This window comes from Squalius cephalus, assembly GCF_949319135.1.
Source record: "Squalius cephalus genome assembly, chromosome: 10".
In the NCBI taxonomy this organism is placed as follows: domain Eukaryota; kingdom Metazoa; phylum Chordata; class Actinopteri; order Cypriniformes; family Leuciscidae; genus Squalius; species Squalius cephalus.
The window spans coordinates 14,740,228-14,762,225 of NC_137131.1; the positions used below are offsets into that span (position 1 = coordinate 14,740,228).

Below are 21,998 nucleotides of genomic sequence, written 5' to 3' on the forward strand. Positions count from 1 at the left end.
GCTTTGCCATCACAGGAATAAATGACATTTAAAAAAAATTAAATAAATAGTATTTAAAATAAAATTGTATTAAAAATAATATTACAATAAAAAGTAATACAAATTAAAAAGTTTAATTTGTAAAAAATAATATTTTAAATTGTAATAATATTTCACGATGTTGTATTTTGTTCAGTGCAGCCTTGGTGAGCATAAGATAACTTTCTGACCCCAAACGTTTGAAAGGTAGTGTACAAACATTTAAATTGGGCTCTTTAGTTAGATTAAACAAAGAAATAATTAATGAATTAATAGACAGATTCGTCGATTGCCAAAATAATTGTTAGTTGCAGCCCTACTCTGAAACAATATGATAGCTTTGTGTGAGGAACAGCCCAAGTTATAATCTTTTCCCCTGTTGTAGCTATCCGATTTCATTTAAATGCGGTGGCTCAAGGCATGTTGCAGCGAGTGCAATGATTTTGAGAACCACTGATGTTTTATGTGATTGATGTTAAATTTGGTGTGACACAGAGTGAATAATAATCCGATCTCCAAAAAAGAACAGGCATCATTGCATCACAGGTCTCATCCAATGGCCATAATTTACGATCCCGCTTAGTTGAAACAGAGCCCTCAACAAGACCGTCTCAAGCTTCTGCCCCTCCTACTAGGTGAGTGTTTACCACAATGACACTTTCACGACCTCCATAAGTCACTCAGGGAGCCATCGACACTCACATGTGCAGGGTTAGTGACTGCTCGGTCACGCTCAATGTCTCACTCATTGAGTGGAACCCAAGTTTTTTAGCCAGTCGAATGCTCAGACTTGATTGAGCATGGACAGCCAAACACCAACTCCTTTTAGCAACACACTTATTCACACCCAGTGATTAACGATGCCCTGCAAGGAGAATGCCGCCCAGGGTTTTGTCCCGACTCTTAGGTGCCCTTGGTGGCGGACAGGTGGCTGACAGGTGAAGTGTATGTTTGAGTTTGTGAGAGCGTCTTCTGCTCTCAGTAGATGTACTCTCTAAACCCAGAATGCATCAGTCAAGTTTATTCGTTCTGTCACCACACAGGATGTGTACACAACATAAATGCACACATGTATGTAACCAATGTCCATTTTGTGAATATATGCAGTTCTGTTGTCAGCACATGGCATAATCACACCCGTGGATTTGTACTCTAACCTTATGTCTTCTAAATTTGTTATCCCTATTTTTGTCTCTCCTTTAGACACTCATGCTTGCATGTTTTTATAAACATGCCTCAATCCCTCAAAAGATATACAGCTCTCAGCTGTGATGGGCAGTGTTTCAGATCCCAAGTGCTTTAATGTGTGCTGGGTCCAAGGGCACTTAACCTTCACAATTACCCCTGTGCAATAGACACATGCCATAAAGGTGTTACTTTTTAAATCTTTGGCTTAACTGACAAACACTTGTTTCTTCTGACCTTAGTAACAGCCCTGAGGCACTTCCTTGAAATGTGAGTCTCATGGGACTCCATCTGATTTTGATAAATAAGGTTATGGGTCAATGACATGTTTTTTTTTTTTTTAACCTTGATAAATGTCTTTATAAGAATAATAAAGATTAAGTTGTGTAAACTGATGTGTTCAAGGTGAAAGGACAATGTCATTACTTTTTACTTGCTAGTTACAGTAAACCTTTCTTTAAAAAAAATCAAAACAACATGAATACAAAGAGTATAAGAGTGCATTTTAAACTAGAGTTTAAAGTTTTTTTTTTCTTCTTTATCATAGACATTTTTATTTGTCATTGACCCTTAAACAAAAAGTCCCTGAAATGATTATCAGAAATTATCATCACAGTACATTGCTCTTTAAATGAATACAGCATCCCTACAAACATATGGCTTATTTAACAGTTTTGTTTTGATAGGAGTGCAGTGCTCTCAGCCAAAGGGCAAGGTCGTAATGCTTTCCTCTCATCTCTTATTCATACCTTTTAATGCTACAACTGGATGAAAACAGTACAGTATACAAGGAAACTGGTGTCATAACGCATTCAAGTTTTTCCTGTTTGGTCTCTAACCAGCAGTGACACACAGCATCATGAATGTAGAGAGAAAGCAATGCTGGAATCCCAAAGGAGTAAACATTAGCAATATGGAAGCATTTCCATGATGTGGGCTCTATGGTGTTGACGGCCTATGAGAGGCTTCTAGCAGAGTCCAAAATTAACTTAAATGTTAACGCACAGTAAAATTACAACAGGCGTGTGAATTATAACTGTCAACTGTCCATTTCTGGCTTTATAAGAAGTCAGGGATGCTCAGTGCAGATCGTGTTGCTCTTATTAGTCCCAGCCATCTTGGGTCAAGTCCTCAGTTGATGTGGAAGCAGGGTGAGTATTTATGTGTGTTAATGTGGTGTTGGTTTCCGTGACGATAGCATCACACCAATGACTGATGAGGTCTGGCCTTGTGGGTGACACTTGAGCCTCTCCTGATTTTGACTGGTATGGCACCATGGAGCCGTCCACTGGTCCATGGTACATGGTGAGGAGGTTCTTGTACTCTCTCTCCAAAGTACATCAACAGTCTTGCTGCCCATCTCGCTTTCTGCATTAGAGGATCCTCTGAGCCTCAGAGGGCTCTTTTTATATTTCTGTACCTTCAAACTTCCCAAAGTCACATTCCGTCCATTACACATGGATAAACACTTGGCTGAACAACAGCTCTCAGAGGTGGGCAAAGATCTTTGTTGGCACACTTTACCTAAGAGCCACATACGTATACATTCAGATGAGCTCTGTAGTTTGTGCCAGGATTGAAAAGAAGCATCTTGGTATTTTGGGTTGGGGTGCAGTGGCCTCCCTCCAGTCGTACACTGACTCTTTCTCTAATTCCTCACACCCGTCCTAAGAGAGCAAATGTCACCATATTGCGCAGTCTTGTTTGCTTACATACCAGATTTAGGGACACTAAGGTCACTTCTTACAGCATGTTTTCCTATTAATTAAAAGAACTATAAAGACCTGGGTATACTTAGTTTTCTCTCTTCCTCTCTGTCTAGTGCACAGTTGAGTGCCCACACTCCATTTACAGTCAGCACAGATGGATGCGTTCGGCGTGTAAAAACTACCTAGTGGACCTTTGTTTTTGAGTACTCAAATCACTTGCCTATGCACTGTTTGTGCTCAAGTTCGAGCAGACAAAAATTGGGTTGCATGCAGACAGTGGGTCTCATTCACTAATAATTGTATGGATTATTGGTATTCATAGAAATACAACTCTAATGCAGCCAGATTCCCATTATGTCTGGGAGTGTCCCTAAATCTGGTATGCAAGCAAACAAGGCTGCACAGAAGAAACTCCTCACGGAAATGTTTGCATACACACATGAGTTTGTTCTTATTCTCGTTCTAATATTAATGAATTTGGACCATTTGAAATGAGTGACTGTGTGTACAGAGGCTAGTCATTTGCATAAAACACACCCAAACCATCTCCATAATAGGGCTTTCCACAGAGCCTTTCCTTTTTACAGTCTTTCATTACTCTCAGCAATATATGACATACTCTAAAGATGCACTCTCGTCTGAGAGCATGTGCATCAAGATCCTCAAGCAATGCCACAAGTGTGCCATCCTCAAAACAGTTTCAAACACAATAAACACCTTTTATACAGACCCAGATTACAAACCTCTAATTAGCCAGCTGTAGCTACACATGCATTTTTATTTATTTTTATCCAGATGGAATTTGCAGCAAAAAATCTTTTACTGTTTATGCTAAAATATACGTCAATAAAATTTCATACTGGCACATTTATAAGGCCACCCAGAGTAAGTGTTTTTTTGCTTATATGTGGTTTCAGTCATTACTACATTTTTGATTCATGATTTGTTTGTGAAAACATTTGAACACAGATTTCACGCACAAATTTGTTCGTGAACCTGAGCAGAACGCAGACAAGTGAGGTTTCCACCTTATTTTGCAAACATGGAAATAAGCTGTTTTCAGTGAAGCTGAGACTTCAGATTCATTAGATGTTATAGGTTAATAACTATAAGAATTACAAAGTGCATTAACTACTTGTGCTACAAATTATTATGATAATTGAAAATATGGAAATAATACGGGAAGCCTTGCACAATCAAGTTACAAATGGCCGCTTTCAACTTAATTATATTAAATTTAACCCATTATTTTTCTTTCCAGGACCTTGAAATGGGGAATTCAACTTCATCCCCTTCTCTCCATTTGGCCTTATTTTGGTTGCCAAATATGATACAATGGCACTGCCTTCACATATGGTTTCAGCAATGCCTGTTAAACAGCTGTCCCATAACACAGGCACTTAGAATCATTGACGAAATAGCTTGGAAGAAAAAGATAGACATGCAGAGTACAATCAGACTAGGGGCATTATGACCATAATCTTATATCATGAAATGAGTCATTTTAATTCACGATAACAATATATATCACAATATAGTGAATTTTGCTTTAAAAATGTTTTTATATTATCATCATTTGATACCATTGAAATTTCTTAATTCTTGTCACCAAGTTCAATATCACAAAAAACTAATACTAGCCTATGAAAAAAAAACAAAAAAAAACAAGCTAAGACAATCTAACTACACAAACAACAATTCAGTGAGCGCAACTGCGATAGAGGCAATTGTCTACCAAATTTGTACTGGTTAATCGTGTCTACCAGCAAATCGCCCACCCCTAAATCATCCTTACATTCAGTAATCAACAACTCCCAATTCCCTTTGATCCAGTCCCTGGCAAGAGCATTCCGTAGCTATGCCACACTCCACTTCGGCTACACTTGTTTTGTCCCACAAGATTCTGCACTGCCTTAACACTAGTTTGATAGTAGTGTTAAGTGTTGCTGGTTTACTAGAGAAGCATTTAATGGCAGCTGTGCCATCCCACTGGGAATCAGAGGATGAGACCCTGGGGGATTGCTGCAGAAGCAGGAGGGGTATCTCGCGCTGTCAATAATGAGATTAATGATGTGACAGAGATGGAACGGTAAAGAATCGGACTGCTGTTAAACGGAATTAGTTGTCAAATTTGGAGACGGGATCAGAGAACATGAGATGACACATCTTGATAATCCCTAAGAGGATGCAGGGTGTCACTGCTGCCCTGTCATAACATTTGATGAGGAGCAGAGGGAACATTCCAGAAGTGTGAAATAAATACTATAGCAGTTGTCACACTATGTGTATCTCCATTTCAGTTCCAGAGAACATGTTAGGACAAGTAGTGCAGCTTGAAAGTCTGTATTTCCTTTTCTTCCTTTCCAACTTTTTTTTTAAACATATATTTTTGCCGTTTCAATCTTTATTTGGAGAGAGAGAGAGTTGATAGTAGGAAAGAGAGAATGGAACAAGATCGAAAAGGACCACAAGACTCGAACTCGGGTCAACCGAAGAACAACTTTGACTGTTCCTTTCTCTTTTGTTCCATACTACTTTTTTTTCCTACCATAAATCCTTCTTTCCTTCCCAGATACTTATCTACATAATTTTCTTATCTTTATCTTTCTTAATTCACTCCTTTCCTTTTCTTCCTTCATTTCTTTCCTCATTTCCCGCCCTTAAACCTATCCAAATGTCTTCCATCCTTTCCTTCCTTCTTACCTATATACCCACCTTACTTTGCATTCCATCCCTTCCCACATCTGGGAAAACTGAACTAGACGGCCACCTTAAAATTGGTGACTACCAAACCTCTAATTGGGTGTATGCAGATGTGCTTTTCCAAAAAAAAAATTACATATATATATATATATATATATATAGTTTCCTGTTAACGCTAACATCACCACTCAGTTATCCCAAGCAGCCCGACATAAAGTCCAGAGAGTAGACAGAAAAATAACATGGGAACCTGTCAGAAAAATGAGTCTGTGCATGTGACAGAGAGGGATAGATAAAGGTGTGAGCTCGCAGCGCTGAAGCCGAAGTGAGTTGAGTAAATAATCGGCCGTCTGAGGAGCCGCGGGTGCGGGGCCGGTGTGTCAGCAGGCGATGGATGAGTCCCCAGGCCTGATTGTAAAGCCCAGCAGGTTGTGTTGGTTGAGTGAGTCTGTGCCGAGTGGAGTCTCAATCTTCCCTCTAATAGGCCACTGACAGGCCTTTACCACACACATATACACACACTTGCGAGTACACACATCAATAAAGTGTCCTGACAGGGACCATAGCCTCAGCTTTGGTACCTAGCGTGCAATTCTAGACTAAACCGGCCGCACACATGCTCTCAAAGACATGGGCGGCATCAATTCTGCGGTGCTATCATTAAACAATAGGTAAGGTGGAACAATACAGTGAAGTGCGTAGTATACGGCTGGCTGTGTAAGACACAAGCTCTCTGACAAGCCGTATTTGTCATCCGCCGGGACACAGGCAGGTCCGACATCGGTGGTACAGATGAGAGGTGTGTGAAAAAGTGACTTTGAGCCAGACAACTAATCTCGCAGCCTCACATACACGACCCCTTGACAGAGGCCCACACGTGTGTTTGCTCCCTCACTTATGCAGTCTGGTCATATACTCCACAACTCAAACACTCCTTCATATAAAGCGCAAATAAACACTCATAAATGGTCCTCCATATTACACACAGTTGTACTGTCGGACACATCCCTCTGCTGTGCTCTATTTTTAGGCCATATTGTGCAGAGATTTGATCATTGGTAAATGTTTGTCGAAGATGAATTCCCCGGCTGATATGGAAGTGTGTGTGTGTGTGTGTGTATGGGTTCGGTGATAAATGGAAAGGGGCACCCTGGAGTAGAAGACAGGGAAAAATAGGGGGAGGAAGGTTTTCTATTGGTACAGGAAATGTGAGTTTCTATTGTAACATTATGGAATGGCCATTATAAAGACCAGAGGAAGAGTAACTGTTCAAATAACCAGGTAAAGGAATATTATCAAAAACAATACATTTGTATTTGCTTTTCCTTATTCATATTGTCTCTTTTCCTGCCCATTCATCCTTACCTTCATTCCTTCCGGCCTATCTTTCTTTCTTTTCATTTTTTCCTACCTTCCGTTTCTTCCTTCAATTCCCATTCATTCATTCATTCATTCATTCATTCATTCATTCATTCATTTATTCCTTTCTTTTAACATCCCTCCTTTCTTGTCCTTTCATTTTTACTTCTTTACTTCCTTCATTTCTTTCCTTCCTTCCTTCCTTCCTTCCTTCCTTCCTTCCTTCCTTCCTTCCTTCCTTCCTTCCTTCCTTCCTTCCTTCCTTCCTTCCTTCCTTCCTTCCTTCCCTCTACATTAGTTTTCTTCCTTCCATCCCTTTTTGTATTCCTCTCTTTTCTTTCTTCCTTCATGCCTTTCCTCTATCATTCCTTCCTTTCTTCCTTCATTACTTCATTTCTTCTTTCATTCAAGTGTTCTTATTCTGAGACACATTAAAGGAGCACAACTGAGAATTTATGTTTAATTTAACTCGTGCTAAATCTGCATTCCCTATAATTAGTTTTAAAGTAAATACCATCTGTTAACAAATACAACCTTTTTGTAAGCAGTTGTAAATGATTAAATTAAAGTTTCAGCCAAAGCCTTTCTGCTTTGTCTTTTTCCTCCACTAACCCTCTCTGATTTTCTTAAGATCTTAAAGTAATTCCATTCTCCTGTTGGCTTGTCTAACATGCTAAATTGTAGCTGCTGGGAATAAATCTTTGGTGTTTTTACCTCTTGTGTACAGCGGCAAAGAGGGAAAGCTGCCATGCCGAGTCCATCTTTTACTCAGCCCCCATACATGCATGTCACTTCAACCCAGCCACTCATAAAGCAACATGATGGATAAATGAATACAGAAATAAATAAATAAAAGCCACACTTATTCTCTCCCGCACATCCTTTCCTCCGCCTCTCTGATGGATCTGTGAAATGATATAAGGAATAAGACTTAGAGGGAGGGAGAAAGAAAGGGTTGGGGTGGAGAGACGGATATGATTTATTAGGCTGATAAAAATTCAGCCTTTGTTATTCAGTCATTTTTCCATGTGCGGCTTATTAAGGAGCGCACCTGCCAGAGGAAGAGTTTGTGTGCGCCTGTGGGTGTATGTTTAAATGTGTGTGTCCCGTAGAGTAGGAAGACTCAGACCTCACAGAGCCAGTTTAGATGACACCCTCTGCGCCTCTGTGTTCAGTGCCGTATTTTTATGTATATTAATGGCTCCCTTTACATCTAGTATTATCATGAAATTTCAGTGACCAAATCACATTTGGTGACACTTAACCCAGTGGTTCCCAAACTTTTTCTGCTGGGCCCCCCTAGACGCAACAAAGTGAATGTCGATGTCAGAAGTTGTACAAACGGGGCATCAGTTTAGTGTCTGTGATTTCCGTGTCTTGTCAAGTGTTGGACAGCATTTCTGATTATAGTGGGGTCTATTTGCTTTTGTAGTGTTGTGTTGTTTAAAAGTAATAACCCAATCTTAGTCAATTATGTCAGGCATTACATTTGAGCTGAAACTGAGTGAATGAACACCAGTAAAGTGAAGTGCTTTGCTAGAGGGTTAATAAAGTCAACCAAACGCATCCCAATATGAGATGAATCATATATATACAACATAAAAGTAATATTAAAACTCACATATGCACAAAAGGACATGAATGCGCACGTGAACTGAGCATGTTCTGAACGCACGTTGAGGATACGCTCTTCCCGTAACAACAACAACGCTGAAACACGGGCAACTAAAGCACAAATAATTTGCAACATTCAATTACAATAGTGTTCTCATTATAATGTTATGTAAATGGCAGATTGGCGCTGCACGTCTTGCACTTAATTGTATTTTCATGATAAAAGTGATACAAGTTATCCAGATACCAAACATGTTTATACTACATGTAGGTGTTAAAGCATCTGATGATAATGTGTATGCGTGTGAGTGTGCATGTGTGTGTGTGTAAAATATAAAAAGTATCTATCTCTAGCTGGAGTTTGTGCAAACTACAGGCTGGCTAACTAATGACTCAGTTATAGCTTATGCGAGCATCATTAGGTGATTAAGCATTATTGATCAGCGAAGTGACATGTCAACCATTAATTCCCTTCCATGATTTGTCTGTTCCTTTGCAGGCCCCACCTCTTCGTCAGTGCGAAGCCCGGCATCACATCGGGTCATCAAAACACGCTACAAGATCGACACACGCAGAGCGCATACAATCCAATCCTTCAGGGTCAAGAGAGTACATTCTACCAGGTAAGTGATTGGGTGCTTTTCTGGTGGAGGTGGAAATGATCAGCACTTGATCCACTTCCTGTTTGTCTCCTCCTCAACAAGGCTCATTTCAATGACTGTATCCCATCATAAATTTTGCATTTGCACTTGTGCGTGCATCCCACTCGCAATCTCAGTCCGGCACAACCAATTACCAGACTGATTAAAACCTCTCTGTTGACATTCAGTGTTTTTATCAGTGTCTCAGTGCCTAATAAAAGATTAAATAACCGCCTGGCCCTTAATAACGCCACACAGAACCATAACTAACTGCCTCATCACCGCTGATAATGACAGAGAGAAGGTGCCGCTCGTCATGGTAATCTATTACTGGAACCATAATATTACACCATAAAGATGTAAAACGGGATGCTCATGTGTACATGTGGGTAGTCACTGAGACAGGCTTTTAATGGCCAGTGGTGCCTTGAAATATTTTTTTATATACGTATAACATGTTTAGAACGAGAAACGACTGCAACGATCAAAGAGGTCCGTCTAATGGAGCGCAGTGGAATGCAAAAACCTGTTCTGTGTGAACAGAAGTTATATGAAAAGCTTTTCCTGTCAGAGCTGTGGCATAACAGTTTGCATACATGCCTTAGACATGTTGATACAGTGGTGCTCATGGAAGAAGAACAGGTTCTGATTCAATTGGCAAACTTTCTTTATTTGCGAAAGAGAGTGTCTTGCTGCTGCACTATATGAGGTGACTAGTTCTCACAGCACAGGTTTCATTCACACAGCACAGGTTTTCCAGACTCTCTTTCAAAACTTGGTTGTGAGTCCTGAATATTTGAAGGAGTCAATTTAATTATAGAATGCGTTTGTTGCTCTTTTTCATAATGAAAACTGATTTAACTAACAGTATTAGAAAACCTTGCATTAACGTTGCCATTGTGAAAAGGGTCCGACATGACTGAAGTATATAGAGAATCTGAGTACGAGACTTTAAAGCAAAATTAAGACAGCTTGGAAAGCTTCTAGATTGTGAATGCTTTATAGAAAGACAGAGAAGGAAGATGGGTCACTGCTGTGTCTGTATGGCATTAGCTTTTGTCTGATAGGAGGCCACTGAGAAATCCTATTCACTTAAGGGTGTAAATGAAGCACTCATGCGTATGGGTGTAAATTTTTTATTCCCCCTCTTATCTACAGAGTTAAAATGATCTTCATAAATCCCTCTGCTGTGTGGCCCTGGCTTAGCCATGTATAAAAAAAAGAGACTGTGGATTATAGGTGTTATATGTTAAGAAGGGTGCCACATTAAACAAAATAACCTTCTCTTTTATCTCTCTTGCTCTCTTTTACTGTCTTTCTGGTCTGTTCTGCCTTAGTGAGGATTGCTTTACACTGCCTTGAGTGGATAGCTCCTTTCAAGCCATATCAGTGCATGATGTCACTCTGAATATCTGATTGTCTGGTTAAGCAGCTGTAACTTTGTGTTAATGAAGAGAGAGGAAGTTGGGAGAGCTGATCTGTTTATGTCCATGGGTTTTAAATCTAGTAATGTAGTGATCCCTGCTCATATCGTACGAGCTGATTATAGTTTCTTGAGGATAAGTGCCTTATGTGTTTGCACTCATTTAGGTTGGACATGATTGCTCAGAGATAATATAAAAACATGATTTTTTTTTATTGAATTTTAAATGGCAGTAATCCTGCTAAGGAACATACATGTGCCTGATTAAGTAAAACTACGGGTACTGTATATGTAGTCATCACATGGCAGTTGAGAACATTTTGGCCAACAGACGTCTAACAGCTGGTCTTCAAATAGATGATTAACAGGTCTGCAGGTCAGACTCTCATCCGAGCTCATTATTGAAAAGATGCTGACATTTTGACCTCCGTGGCCTGCACACAAGTATTCAACACTGTTTCTGTATAGTTTGGATTTAGATATATTTCTGATAATACACATTTGAGTTTCTAGCTCTTTTCAGATAAATCTGTAATTAATTTGTGAGAAAACACTTCATTACTACATTACACTAATGAATATTATACTGAAAGTGTAGCCTAATTGCTTTGTGGAAGAGCTACTAAAAAACTGTGTAGTATATAGTAAGTAGATTTTACACCCTCGTATTAATTGAGAGACTACATTTGAACATAATTTTGCAGATCACGGAAATTTTGCTGCAAAAATTAATTTACAAATGTTTGTAGTCTCTCTCTTAAAGGTGATTAAAAGTGGTAAAAAGACACTAACCAGTAAACTGTGACCAGTCACAGCATTTTCAAAATACTGTACACTTTTTATATCTGTCCAAATTTTACACTAAAATCTAAAACAGTATTTTAGAAACTAAAATATTTAATAATATACAGAATGGGCAATTTGTGCAACTTTGTGTGCAGGTCGTTGATACTTCATTTATGTCATTTAGATTTGCTGGGGCAGTGCTCTTGGGATTTTAATGGGTAAACGAGTGTGTGTTTGTAGGGCTTCATTTGTGTAATGCAGATTTTGTGAGATGCGCGCTTTGCTTCAGACTGCCTTTGAGCTGCGGTGACTTACCGCCATTCATTTAGCTGCCTGCAATAAATATTGATTCATCAAGGGATTTTCAATTTGAACCTCTGTGACGCATTGTGAAATATTACAAGAGAGAGGGAAATAAGAAGGAGAGAGAGATAGCGTGGGGGGTGAGAAGATAAGGGACGATTTTTAACGATCCATCTCTCTTTCTTTCATTCATTCATTGGTGATGCTTATTTTTAGAGTATTTTAGAGTATGGCCATCTGCCATGTTCTTATTACATTTACACATTTGGCAGACATTACATATACGCTTTTATCCAAAGCGACTCACTGTGCATTCAAGTTGTTCAGTTTGCCAGTACATGCTCTCCCAGGGAATCGAACCTGTGATGCTGCTACACAACATGCTTTACTTAATGAAGAGAGACTCTTGGTGTTGTGGCTTTTTTTTAGTTAACAAACACGCACACAGATGGCCGATCACAGTCCACCAACCCTGAGCTCAAGCAGGAGAAGAGCAGAGCCGCTCTCCTTCTCACACATGAGCAGACAGACGCGGGGCTCTTTAGCCCCTCACCCTTCCGTGCAGTGACCCAGCGTCCGGCGCAGCGAGCTGGAGAGCGGTGGGTGTGTGTAGTCAGCAGTGCGGCTGTGTCTGGTGATTGAGTGTTTGAGGGGACCGGGTGGGGGAGGAAAGGGCCTCGTAAATCCCCGGCAGCCACCAGAAAATAGATATAATCTTAACATTAACTACATTAATAGTAGCTGGAGTTGAATTAAGAAAGCCGTAAAGCATGGACGCCTGGGCGTAAATTACATGAGTCTGTGTGCACACACACACACACACACATATGCACACACACACGCATACAAACTGCCCTCCCCCATTACACACTCTCTGTTTTGTTCTTTCTTTTCTGGATTTTTGTCTTTCTCCTTTTTCTTTTTTTGAGTGTAAGCGTAGATTTTGTTTTTCTCTTTGGATGTGGCCCACCATACCACCACTTAAGATACAAGGGATGTATAGGGATGCATTATGACAAAAATCATAATTGTCAATTATTTCTCTTGAATTTTAATAACCTGAATTTATATTTTATCATTAATATTGCTATTAATATTAATAATGATTCAAATCATATCAATGGTAATATCATATTTAAATGTATTAATAAAATATACATTTAAATAAAACACTTTAAAAAATATTAAAATATTATTATATTAATATTAATGTTGTTGATATCAATAATGATTAATGTAATATCAATTATTATTATTATTATTATTATTATTATTATTATAGTTAAGTATAGTATATTATATATTAAGTGTTATTATATCATATTATATTATTGAAATCGATTAATATTTTTGTATGTTTTTTTAAAGAATTCTCATGTTTACCAAGGCTGCATTCATAAAGCATTTATACATAAAAAAAAAAAAAAATTCTGTGATGGCAAAGCAAATTTTAAGCAGCCATTTCTCCATTCTATTGCTTGAATTATATTATATTATATTATATTATATTATATTATATTATATTATATTATATTATATTATATTATATTATATTATATTATATTATATTATATTATATTATATTATATTATATTAAAATAAAATACTTGTGATATTGATCTCTTCATATTGTAATCACAAATATTAATTTGATATTTTATTAATATTTCTATTTTTTATAAATATGAATATTGTTGACAATAATTATTCATATTGATATCAATTTTATTTATTCAATATAAATATATAAATAATATAAATAAAATTAATTAATAAAATGTACATTCAATAATTAAAACTTGATTGATTAAAATGCTATCATTTATTGCTGTTTTATTTATTGGAATCAATTACACACAGAAATCGAGCAATGACACCGATAATCAAAGCAGCCAAAATCATAATCTCAATTATTTGTTCAGATTATTTGTGCGACCCTTATTTTTGAAGACAATTTTTTTTTTTAGAACACACATTCATTTATTTATTGTGCAATGTATGAAGCCACATTTCTTCCTGATGTTTCCTTGAACTCTAACACCGTTCACGCCTGAGAAACAAAAAAAACAAAACAATAATAACATTTAGCTTTTATTTTCTCTGTTCGACGCACTCTCACACATATGGTCATGCACTCAGTGTGGGTGGAGTGGTCGGCGTGGCCCTCATCAGGTTTAGTGCTCTGGTATTGATCAGCACAGGATATGCTGCAGCGCTGCTCCCCTCTCCTCTTCTTCACCACCTCTCCATTCATCTCATCCACCCATCCAGGGAGAGAAGGGAGGGGAGCATGAGGGAGAACAGGAGAATTGAGAGTACTAAAGGACAAGGTATAGAGCAATAGAGCGTAAGAACTCAGGAATTAACACCCAGAAATGTTTGAAAGTTACAGTATTGCCTTGAGTATTATGAGGTATAAAACAGAGCATGAGCCTGGAGGAATGCTCAGGGTGGGAAATACCCTAAACTGTTTATACTTACCAGCCACAGTGGCTAGTGAATGCCCAATTTTATTTTTTATTTATTTTTAAAAACTTTTTTTGTTTATCCTATGTGTCTACCGTTCAAAAGTTCGGGGTTAGAAATAATTTTTTTTAATGTTTTGAAAGAAGTCTTTTATGCCCATCACCAAGGCTAAAAGTTAACAGTAAAAAAAATATATATATTTTGATTAATTGTCCCTTTTCTCCCTTTTGATTCATTTAATGCATTATTGCTGAAAAGTGTTAACTTCTTAAAAATATATATTTCTGACCCCAAACTTTTGAAAACTAAGCAAATGTTAATTTATTATAAATCAATTTATAAATGAGAAGGGTTACAATCATTTTCTCATACAAGAGCCAACAATATCTGTAATACCGCTATGCTGAAGCTAGAGTTAAGGGTTTTTTGTTTGTTAGTTTGTTGTTTATTGACAGTGTTGTGCACAAAGTGTTCATTACCTGCAAACGGCACTCAAGATCCAAACAGTCAGTAAGACTTGTGCCACAATAGCTATTCATTTCACGTTTTTCAAGATGCAATCAAATGTGTTACTTCTACAAGTGTGCATCACTGATACTAAGCAAGAGCATTTATTGTCATAGTCCAATCTGAAATGTGCCACCCATAACAGTGGCTGGTGGAATAGGCAAAAATACCCACCACCAGACACATTTGGATGTTGCCAAACTTAATTTCCCACCCTGATGATGACAAATGTCTAATTTACCTTATGTCCCTCAGTCCATGACCACTTGTTTGCCCTTAAGCTGTTGATTTTTCCCAAACGTTTTAAATGTTTTCCCTCTCTAATAGTCTTTAATATGGTTATCACTTAAGTTTCCCCTCATTATCTATTTTGCTACAGGCAAAAAACTCATTTACACAAGGAAAATTGGTTAAGTGAAACCAGCTAGCTCATTTCAAGGGTAACTCTTTTTGTCTATTCTTCAGGATGAGCTTACTAATGCTTTCTCTGCAGCCAAATAGACAAGACAAGCATTATTGTGAATGCCCGTGCGGCCTGTGAATTCCTCCCCGTCACCAAAACAAAAGTCACATCGTTAATCACCCTGCCGGAGTGCTGATTCGCTCTCTCCTTCATCTGCGCTCGTCCTGCGGTCGAAAACACTTCAAGACACACATACTATATTGTACATGCATGCACATACTCTCAGGTGAGAACGTGGAATAGTCTGTATAATCGAAAGCGGCCTGGTGATCGACGACTATTTTTTTGCGAGTAGAACCTTTCTTACAATTAAAAGGTTTTAACTTAATTGACGTGAATACACAATAATTGTTTGGCCAGCATATGCATTCTTCTCCTGACCGTCACATTCACTGATGTGCTTTTGTCTTGACACAGGTGTAAGTCCCCAGCGCTCATCCTTGCTGATGGTTGCTTACTGTGCCCCCTAAATATGCCACATACTAGCAAAACAGAGATTTGTGTCTAGTGGGAGTGATAAAAATCATGATGCCTCAGAGATGGTTGCTGTAAAAGCATTTATTTTGACAGAATGAATTAAAGGGACAAAAACACAGATTCGCTCCGGCCCCTCGAGGGATGGGTCATCATCAGCATATCCGGTACTTTTTTGCATTTCATGCCTTCTTATCATGAGCACACTAATAAATGAATTGTTGAGAGAACTTAATTCAATGCATTTTGATGCGTTCAGATTTTTAGTTCCCCTCAACTATTGTCTTAAAAATGTGCGTAATTAACAGTCGTACGCTAAATGTAAAATGACTCAATCAGCCACGAAATGTTTTCTTTTGTATCTAAAAGTGCTTTCACCTTGCAAAGCAAATATATCAAGTTTTAGAAGGTTGCATATAGAAGGCTTCACTCTCAAGTACCTTAACTATCAGGAAATGTAAAAATGAGCTCTTAACATCACAACATAACAAATAACAAAAAGACAAAGTATAAGCAAAAGTCAGCAAACGGCAATACAACAATCCTATAACACTAACCACATCATTTATTCATGTCGCAATGCATGATGGGGACTCAAACCCTTTTTGCAATAATGTTTATTTCCAAATTCTTTGTTCTGACAACTGTTTGACTAGTTGGAACAACATATGGGGGAATTCTGTTGGTCTAACATGGGTTTTTAGCGCAATTTTCCACCGGACAAATTGCGATTGTTAACTCATGATTTCTGTTCTGTGCGTCTGTGCGCACCAATCTTGCACTTCTATCTACTCCTCAACCAGACCACCTAGAGACTTCGGGTTTTCGGCATTATGTTAAGGAAGGTCTAATCTCGGGAACGCACAAAAAAAAATCCAGGAAAAGATTTACTATCTCTTAGTGTTGTGATCCCATGAGGTGAGAAAATTGCGCTAAAACACTCACTGAGTTTTTATTACTTGTTTATGTTGGTTCAAGTAATTCACCTTTCTTAGTATTTGTGACTCAAAAGGTCCCGGAATACAGTGCACCTGTAAAAAAGAAAAAAAGAAATTTCTGTAAAAACTTCTCCTCTCTTTTATCCTAGCAGACCCTCAGGAAGAGCACAAAGACCTTTTTATATCATAGCCTCAGGGTCAGAGCCCCCAAATGCTAAATCACGTCCTACTCTAACAGTGCAATTACAACCCATCGTGTGTCCCATAAAAATAATTCCCTACTGCCATTCAAGTGATACATGGGACAACGTGATATGTCCCTCCAGACCCCGTGTTTTAGCACGGCCGGTTCACTCTGCCTCTGATATCAGATCAGCTCTTACGCTTTCTAGTCTGAGTTACTGCGGTAACCGGAAACACAAACATAACTGATACCAGAACAGCAACTAAAGGTACGTATATTATGGCGACCTGTGATTTAAAGAGTGCCGGTTGGCTGAAGATAATGTATTGGCGTTATAGGGTCAAGGACAACTGGCTGAGAGCTCTAAGGGTGATGGAGCTCTTCTCTTTGCTTCCTTACTTTTATTTCCATCTTTTCCAGAGTTAAAAACGAGAGACCCAAGAGGTCACGAGGCATCTTGTGTTTACAGCTTCCCTCTCGCTCCATCTTTAAAAAAGCCTAGCGGAAGAACATTTGCATGCTATACATGTACTCTGCTTCCGAGTTTAGGCCTTAAATATTTTATCCGTTTGTCACACAGGCTCACTAAGACTGGGGTTAACTGCCTTGCATGTTCCATGTCCGTGTCATGGCTACATTAGGCTCCATTATGGCTCTTGGGTGCCCTGCCTGAGCCCCAGTGAGGGCAGTAACTGTTCTCCCATTACGCCTCATTATGGCTCCCATGGCTGCTGTCACTAAGCCGTTGTGGACCTGTGTGGGTTATGATGTATGTGCGACATATGCTCTTACAACTAAAAGGATGTAGATGCACTACACTTTGATCTTGTGTCTTTGCGTGTGTTAAAACATAAAATATGATATTTTGAAGAGTGTTGGTATACAAAACAGTAGGCTTCCATTGTACTATAGAAGTCAATGGGAACTAAAACAATTTTCTTATCAACGTTATTCTAAATATCTTCTGTGTTCCACAGAAGATAGAAAGTCATTCAGGTTTTCATTCAAGTCATTTAATTTCAAGTCAAGTCATTCACAGGTCATCAGAATTTCCGTTTTTCCTTTTAAAGTCGCAATGCAATAGAAGTAGCGATAGATCTTTTCTTCTATATCGTGACGTGTATATCTATATTGTGACTTGACGAGTGTAATGGATTATTGAAAAAGAAAAAATGTAGGATGGGGACTTGGTTCTATTGCATGAGTTGTTGATTGGACAGATGTAGGCGTTGGTCTCAAAAGTGGATGCAGATAAACGCAAGCTTGCAGAGGTGGGATTTAAACGGACTAAATGGTTAAAAAAAAGTCTTGCATACGTCACCAGAGAGAAGACTGTCATTTTTATTGGAAGGATTAAATATCACAATGTCAAAATTCTTCAGTTCACCCAAAAATTAAAATTCTGCCATCAAATATGATAAATGGAAGCTTGACAGTACATGCTTGACATGCAAGAACAAACCTCATTGGTTCTTGCATGTCAAAGATGGACATTTGATCTTCCGTTTGCCATATTTGATGTGTTCTATGTATGTGCATTGATCAACATTTATATGTGAATCATATAAACCAATCGTGCCTCTTCAGAAGACTTGAATATGACCGCACAATTTATATGGATTACTTTTAAGACGTATTTATGAACTTGTCAAAAGTGTCAAAGTTTTGGTGAAATTGACTTTGAATGGAGTGAAAGTAGTATCCTCAAAATATCCTCATTTGTGTTTCAAAGATAAACAAAATTCTTATGGATCTGGAGTGACACAAATATTGATGGCATATTTACAATTTTTGGGTGAAATAATGGGTGAACTAAAGTATGATACTTTGTCTCTTAACTCGTCCTGCTACATTGAATGATTTTGTCTCAGGTATAGCGATCCTCACTTCTGTGGAAGTTGGTGCAAAACAACTGTGAAAGTAGACATATATACAGTGGGGAGAACAAGTATTTGATACACTGCCGATTTTGCAGGTTTTCCTACTTACAAAGCATGTAGAGGTCTTTAATTTTTATCATAGGTACTCTTCAACTGTGAGAGACGGAATCTAAAACAAAAATCCAGAAAATCACATTGTATGATTTTTAAATAATTTGCATTTTATTGCATGACATGAGTATTTGATCACCTACCAACCAATAAGAATTCCGGCTCTCACAGACCTGCTAGTTTTTCTTTAAGAAGCCCTCCTGTTCTCCACTCATTACCTGTATTAACTGCACCTGTTTGAACTCATTACCTGTATAAAAGACACCTGTCCACACACTCAATCAAACAGACTCCAACCTCTCCACAATGGCCAAGACCAGAGAGCTGTGTTAAGGACATCAGGGATAAAATTGTAGACCTGGGCTGGGATGGGCTACAGGACAATAGGCAAGCAGCTTGGTGAGAAGGCAACAACTGTTGGCACAAGTATTAGAAAATGGAAGAAGTTCAAGATGATGGTCAATCTCCCTCGGTCTGGGGCACCATGCAAGATCTCACCCCGTGGGGTATCAGTGATCATGAGGAAGGTGAGGGATCAGCCCAGAACTACACGGCAGGACCTGGTCAATGACCTGAAGAGAGCTGGGACCACAGTCTCAAAGAAAACCATTAGTAACACACTACACCGTCATGGATTAAAATCCTACAGTGCACGCAAGGTCCCCCTGCTCAAGCCAGCGCATGTCCAGGCCCGTCTGAAGTTTGCCAATGACCATCTGGATGATCCAGAGGAGGAATGGGAGAAGGTCATGTGGTCTGATGAGACAAAAATAGAGCTTTTTGGTCTAAACTCCACTCGCCGTGTTTGGAGGAAGAAGAAGGATGAGTACAACCCCAAGAACACCATCCCAACCGTGAAGCATGGAGGTGGAAACATCATTCTTTGGGGATGTTTTTCTGCAAAGGGGACAGGACGACTGCACCGTATTGAGGGGAGGATGGATGGGGCCATGTATCGCGAGATCTTGGCCAACAACCTCCTTCTCTCAGTAAGAGCATTGAAGATGAGTCGTGGCTGGGTCTTCCAGCATGACAACGACCCGAAACACACAGCCAGGGCAACTAAGGAGTGGCTCCGTAAGAAGCATCTCAAGGTCCTGGAGTGGCCTAGCCAGTCTCCAGACCTGAACCCAATAGAAATTCTTTGGAGGGAGCTGAAAGTCCGTATTGCCCAGCGACAGCCCCGAAACCTGAAGGATCTGGAGAAGGTCTGTATGGAGGAGTGGGCCAAAATCCCTGCTGCAGTGTGTGCAAACCTGGTCAAGAACTACAGGAAACGTATGATCTCTGTAATTGCAAACAAAGGTTTCTGTACCAAATATCAAGTTCTGCTTTTCTGATGTATCAAATACTTATTTCATGCAATAAAATGCAAATTAATTACTTAAAAATCATACATTGTGATTTTCTGGATTTTTGTTTTAGATTCCATCACTCACAGTTGAAGAGTACCTATGATAAAAATTACAGACTTCTACATGCTTTGTAAGTGGGAAAACCTGCTAAATCGGCAGTGTATCAAATACTTGTTCTCCCTACTTTTTTTTTTTTTTTTTTTTTTGTAATGCACATTTAGCAGTTTATTAAAAAAATCTAGGTAGCAATATCATAATTTTTTTACTATCACATTGCAGTTTATGGGGCCTTTTGGTTATCACTGTGTGTTTGTATTGAAGCAGTGATGGTTTCTGTGTGTGTAGGAGTGCTCGGGCTCAATGTTGGTGCTGTGCTGTACGTGTGGGCTGGGGTTGGACATATTGGCCGAGGCAATAGATTGTGTAGTTGAAGCTCTTGTATTGGGTGTAGATTGATGTTGGAGGTGATTTGCTGTTGGGCTCTCGAAACGTTTTGTACTAAAGTTCATGTCTCCTAATACAGAGTTGCTACTCTCATACACTCCTTCACATACAACTTCTCCCACAATCAGTCTCAAATATATACTTTGAAAGGTGGAAAAGACTATATGGTAGAGCTGCACGATTAATCATTAAAAGATTGCGATCTCGATTCAAACACCCCCGCAATTTTTTTTTTTTCCCTAAATGACAGCGATTCAGCTATGTCTATTAAACCTTTGACAAAATCACGCCGGAACATTCAAATCTGCGTTGGCGATGCCGCTGATAGATCAGTTGTCATGTATAGGTATGAAACAGCTTCAGTCACAGTATTGTTATCACAGAAGTACTGGGATAAAACTAAAGTTTATAGTTTGGATATAAACACTGATATATACGGTAGCAATCAAAATAGAGCAAACCACCTTTTGAAAGTAACTTGGCGCTTCAAAAAATAATTGTACCACAACATTGTTATGCCACTAGGTGGTGGTGACAACAAGTGACTGTTAAAAATGTATTTGTCATTGAATCATTCAAGAGATTCACTCAAACTCAGTAATGAAATAAGTAAAGTATTTATTTAGTGTTTTTTTTTATTTATTTTTTTATAATTCATTCAAATTAATTAAACATTTTTAAATAGATTGTAGCAATTAACTTTTTGTCAGAACCTCTAGTAAACTACATGTGATTTTGTTTAGTTGTCTGTTCAGAATTGTGGGAGAACCGTGATCTTTATTTGAAACTAAAACAATCATGATTCTAAATGTATTCATAATCGTGCAGCTCTACTATATGGTATTGGGTCTATAACACAGAGTATGTTACTGAGCATGTAGCACTGACAGAAGTGTAGTTCTTTATTTATAGCAGTGAGTATGTTATATTGAATTAACATTAGAACACTTCTGTTAAAAAAAAAATGTAATTGAAGAAAACGTTTTTAGAAGTGATTAACCTTTTATAGGTTTTAAGCATTCTTATTTGTTTCTCTCCATTTTACACATAGATTTCTTAATAAACGAGAGTGTGTTTGTGTGTCTGTGTGTCTGTGTGTCTGTGTGTCTGTGTGTCTGTGTCTGTGTGTGTTTGTGTCTGTGTGTGTGTGTGTGTGTGTGTTTTGAGAGGAAGAGGAAGCATCAAGGAGTATGTTTGGGGGGCAGTCTCTCTGCTCTGGCCTCATGCCCTGGCAATTATCTCAATGATTTCCTCCTCTTTTCAATTCTTTCCATTTCCACACGGCCGTCCCCTCCATTAAAGGAGCAATTTACCAGAGTGCTGTGACACAGGAGCCAGGAGAAAGAGAGAGAGAGATAGAGAGCGCGTGAGAGTGTGGGTATGTTTGGGAAGGTGAGGATGAGATTAGAAAGGGGTGTTGAAGGAGGGACGGTTA

At 38.6% G+C, this 21,998-nt stretch overlaps 1 protein-coding gene across 1 annotated transcript in view; it reads left to right on the forward strand.

Annotated features, from left to right (window-relative positions):
• zc3h3 (zinc finger CCCH-type containing 3) overlaps positions 1-21,998 on the forward strand; it is a 72,375-nt gene that overhangs the window by 24,449 nt on the left and 25,928 nt on the right. Inside the window, exon 4 of the mRNA XM_079882541.1 lies at positions 9,088-9,211. Within this exon, the coding sequence (XP_079738667.1) occupies positions 9,088-9,211 (124 nt within the window). The remainder of the gene's footprint in view (positions 1-9,087; positions 9,212-21,998) is intronic.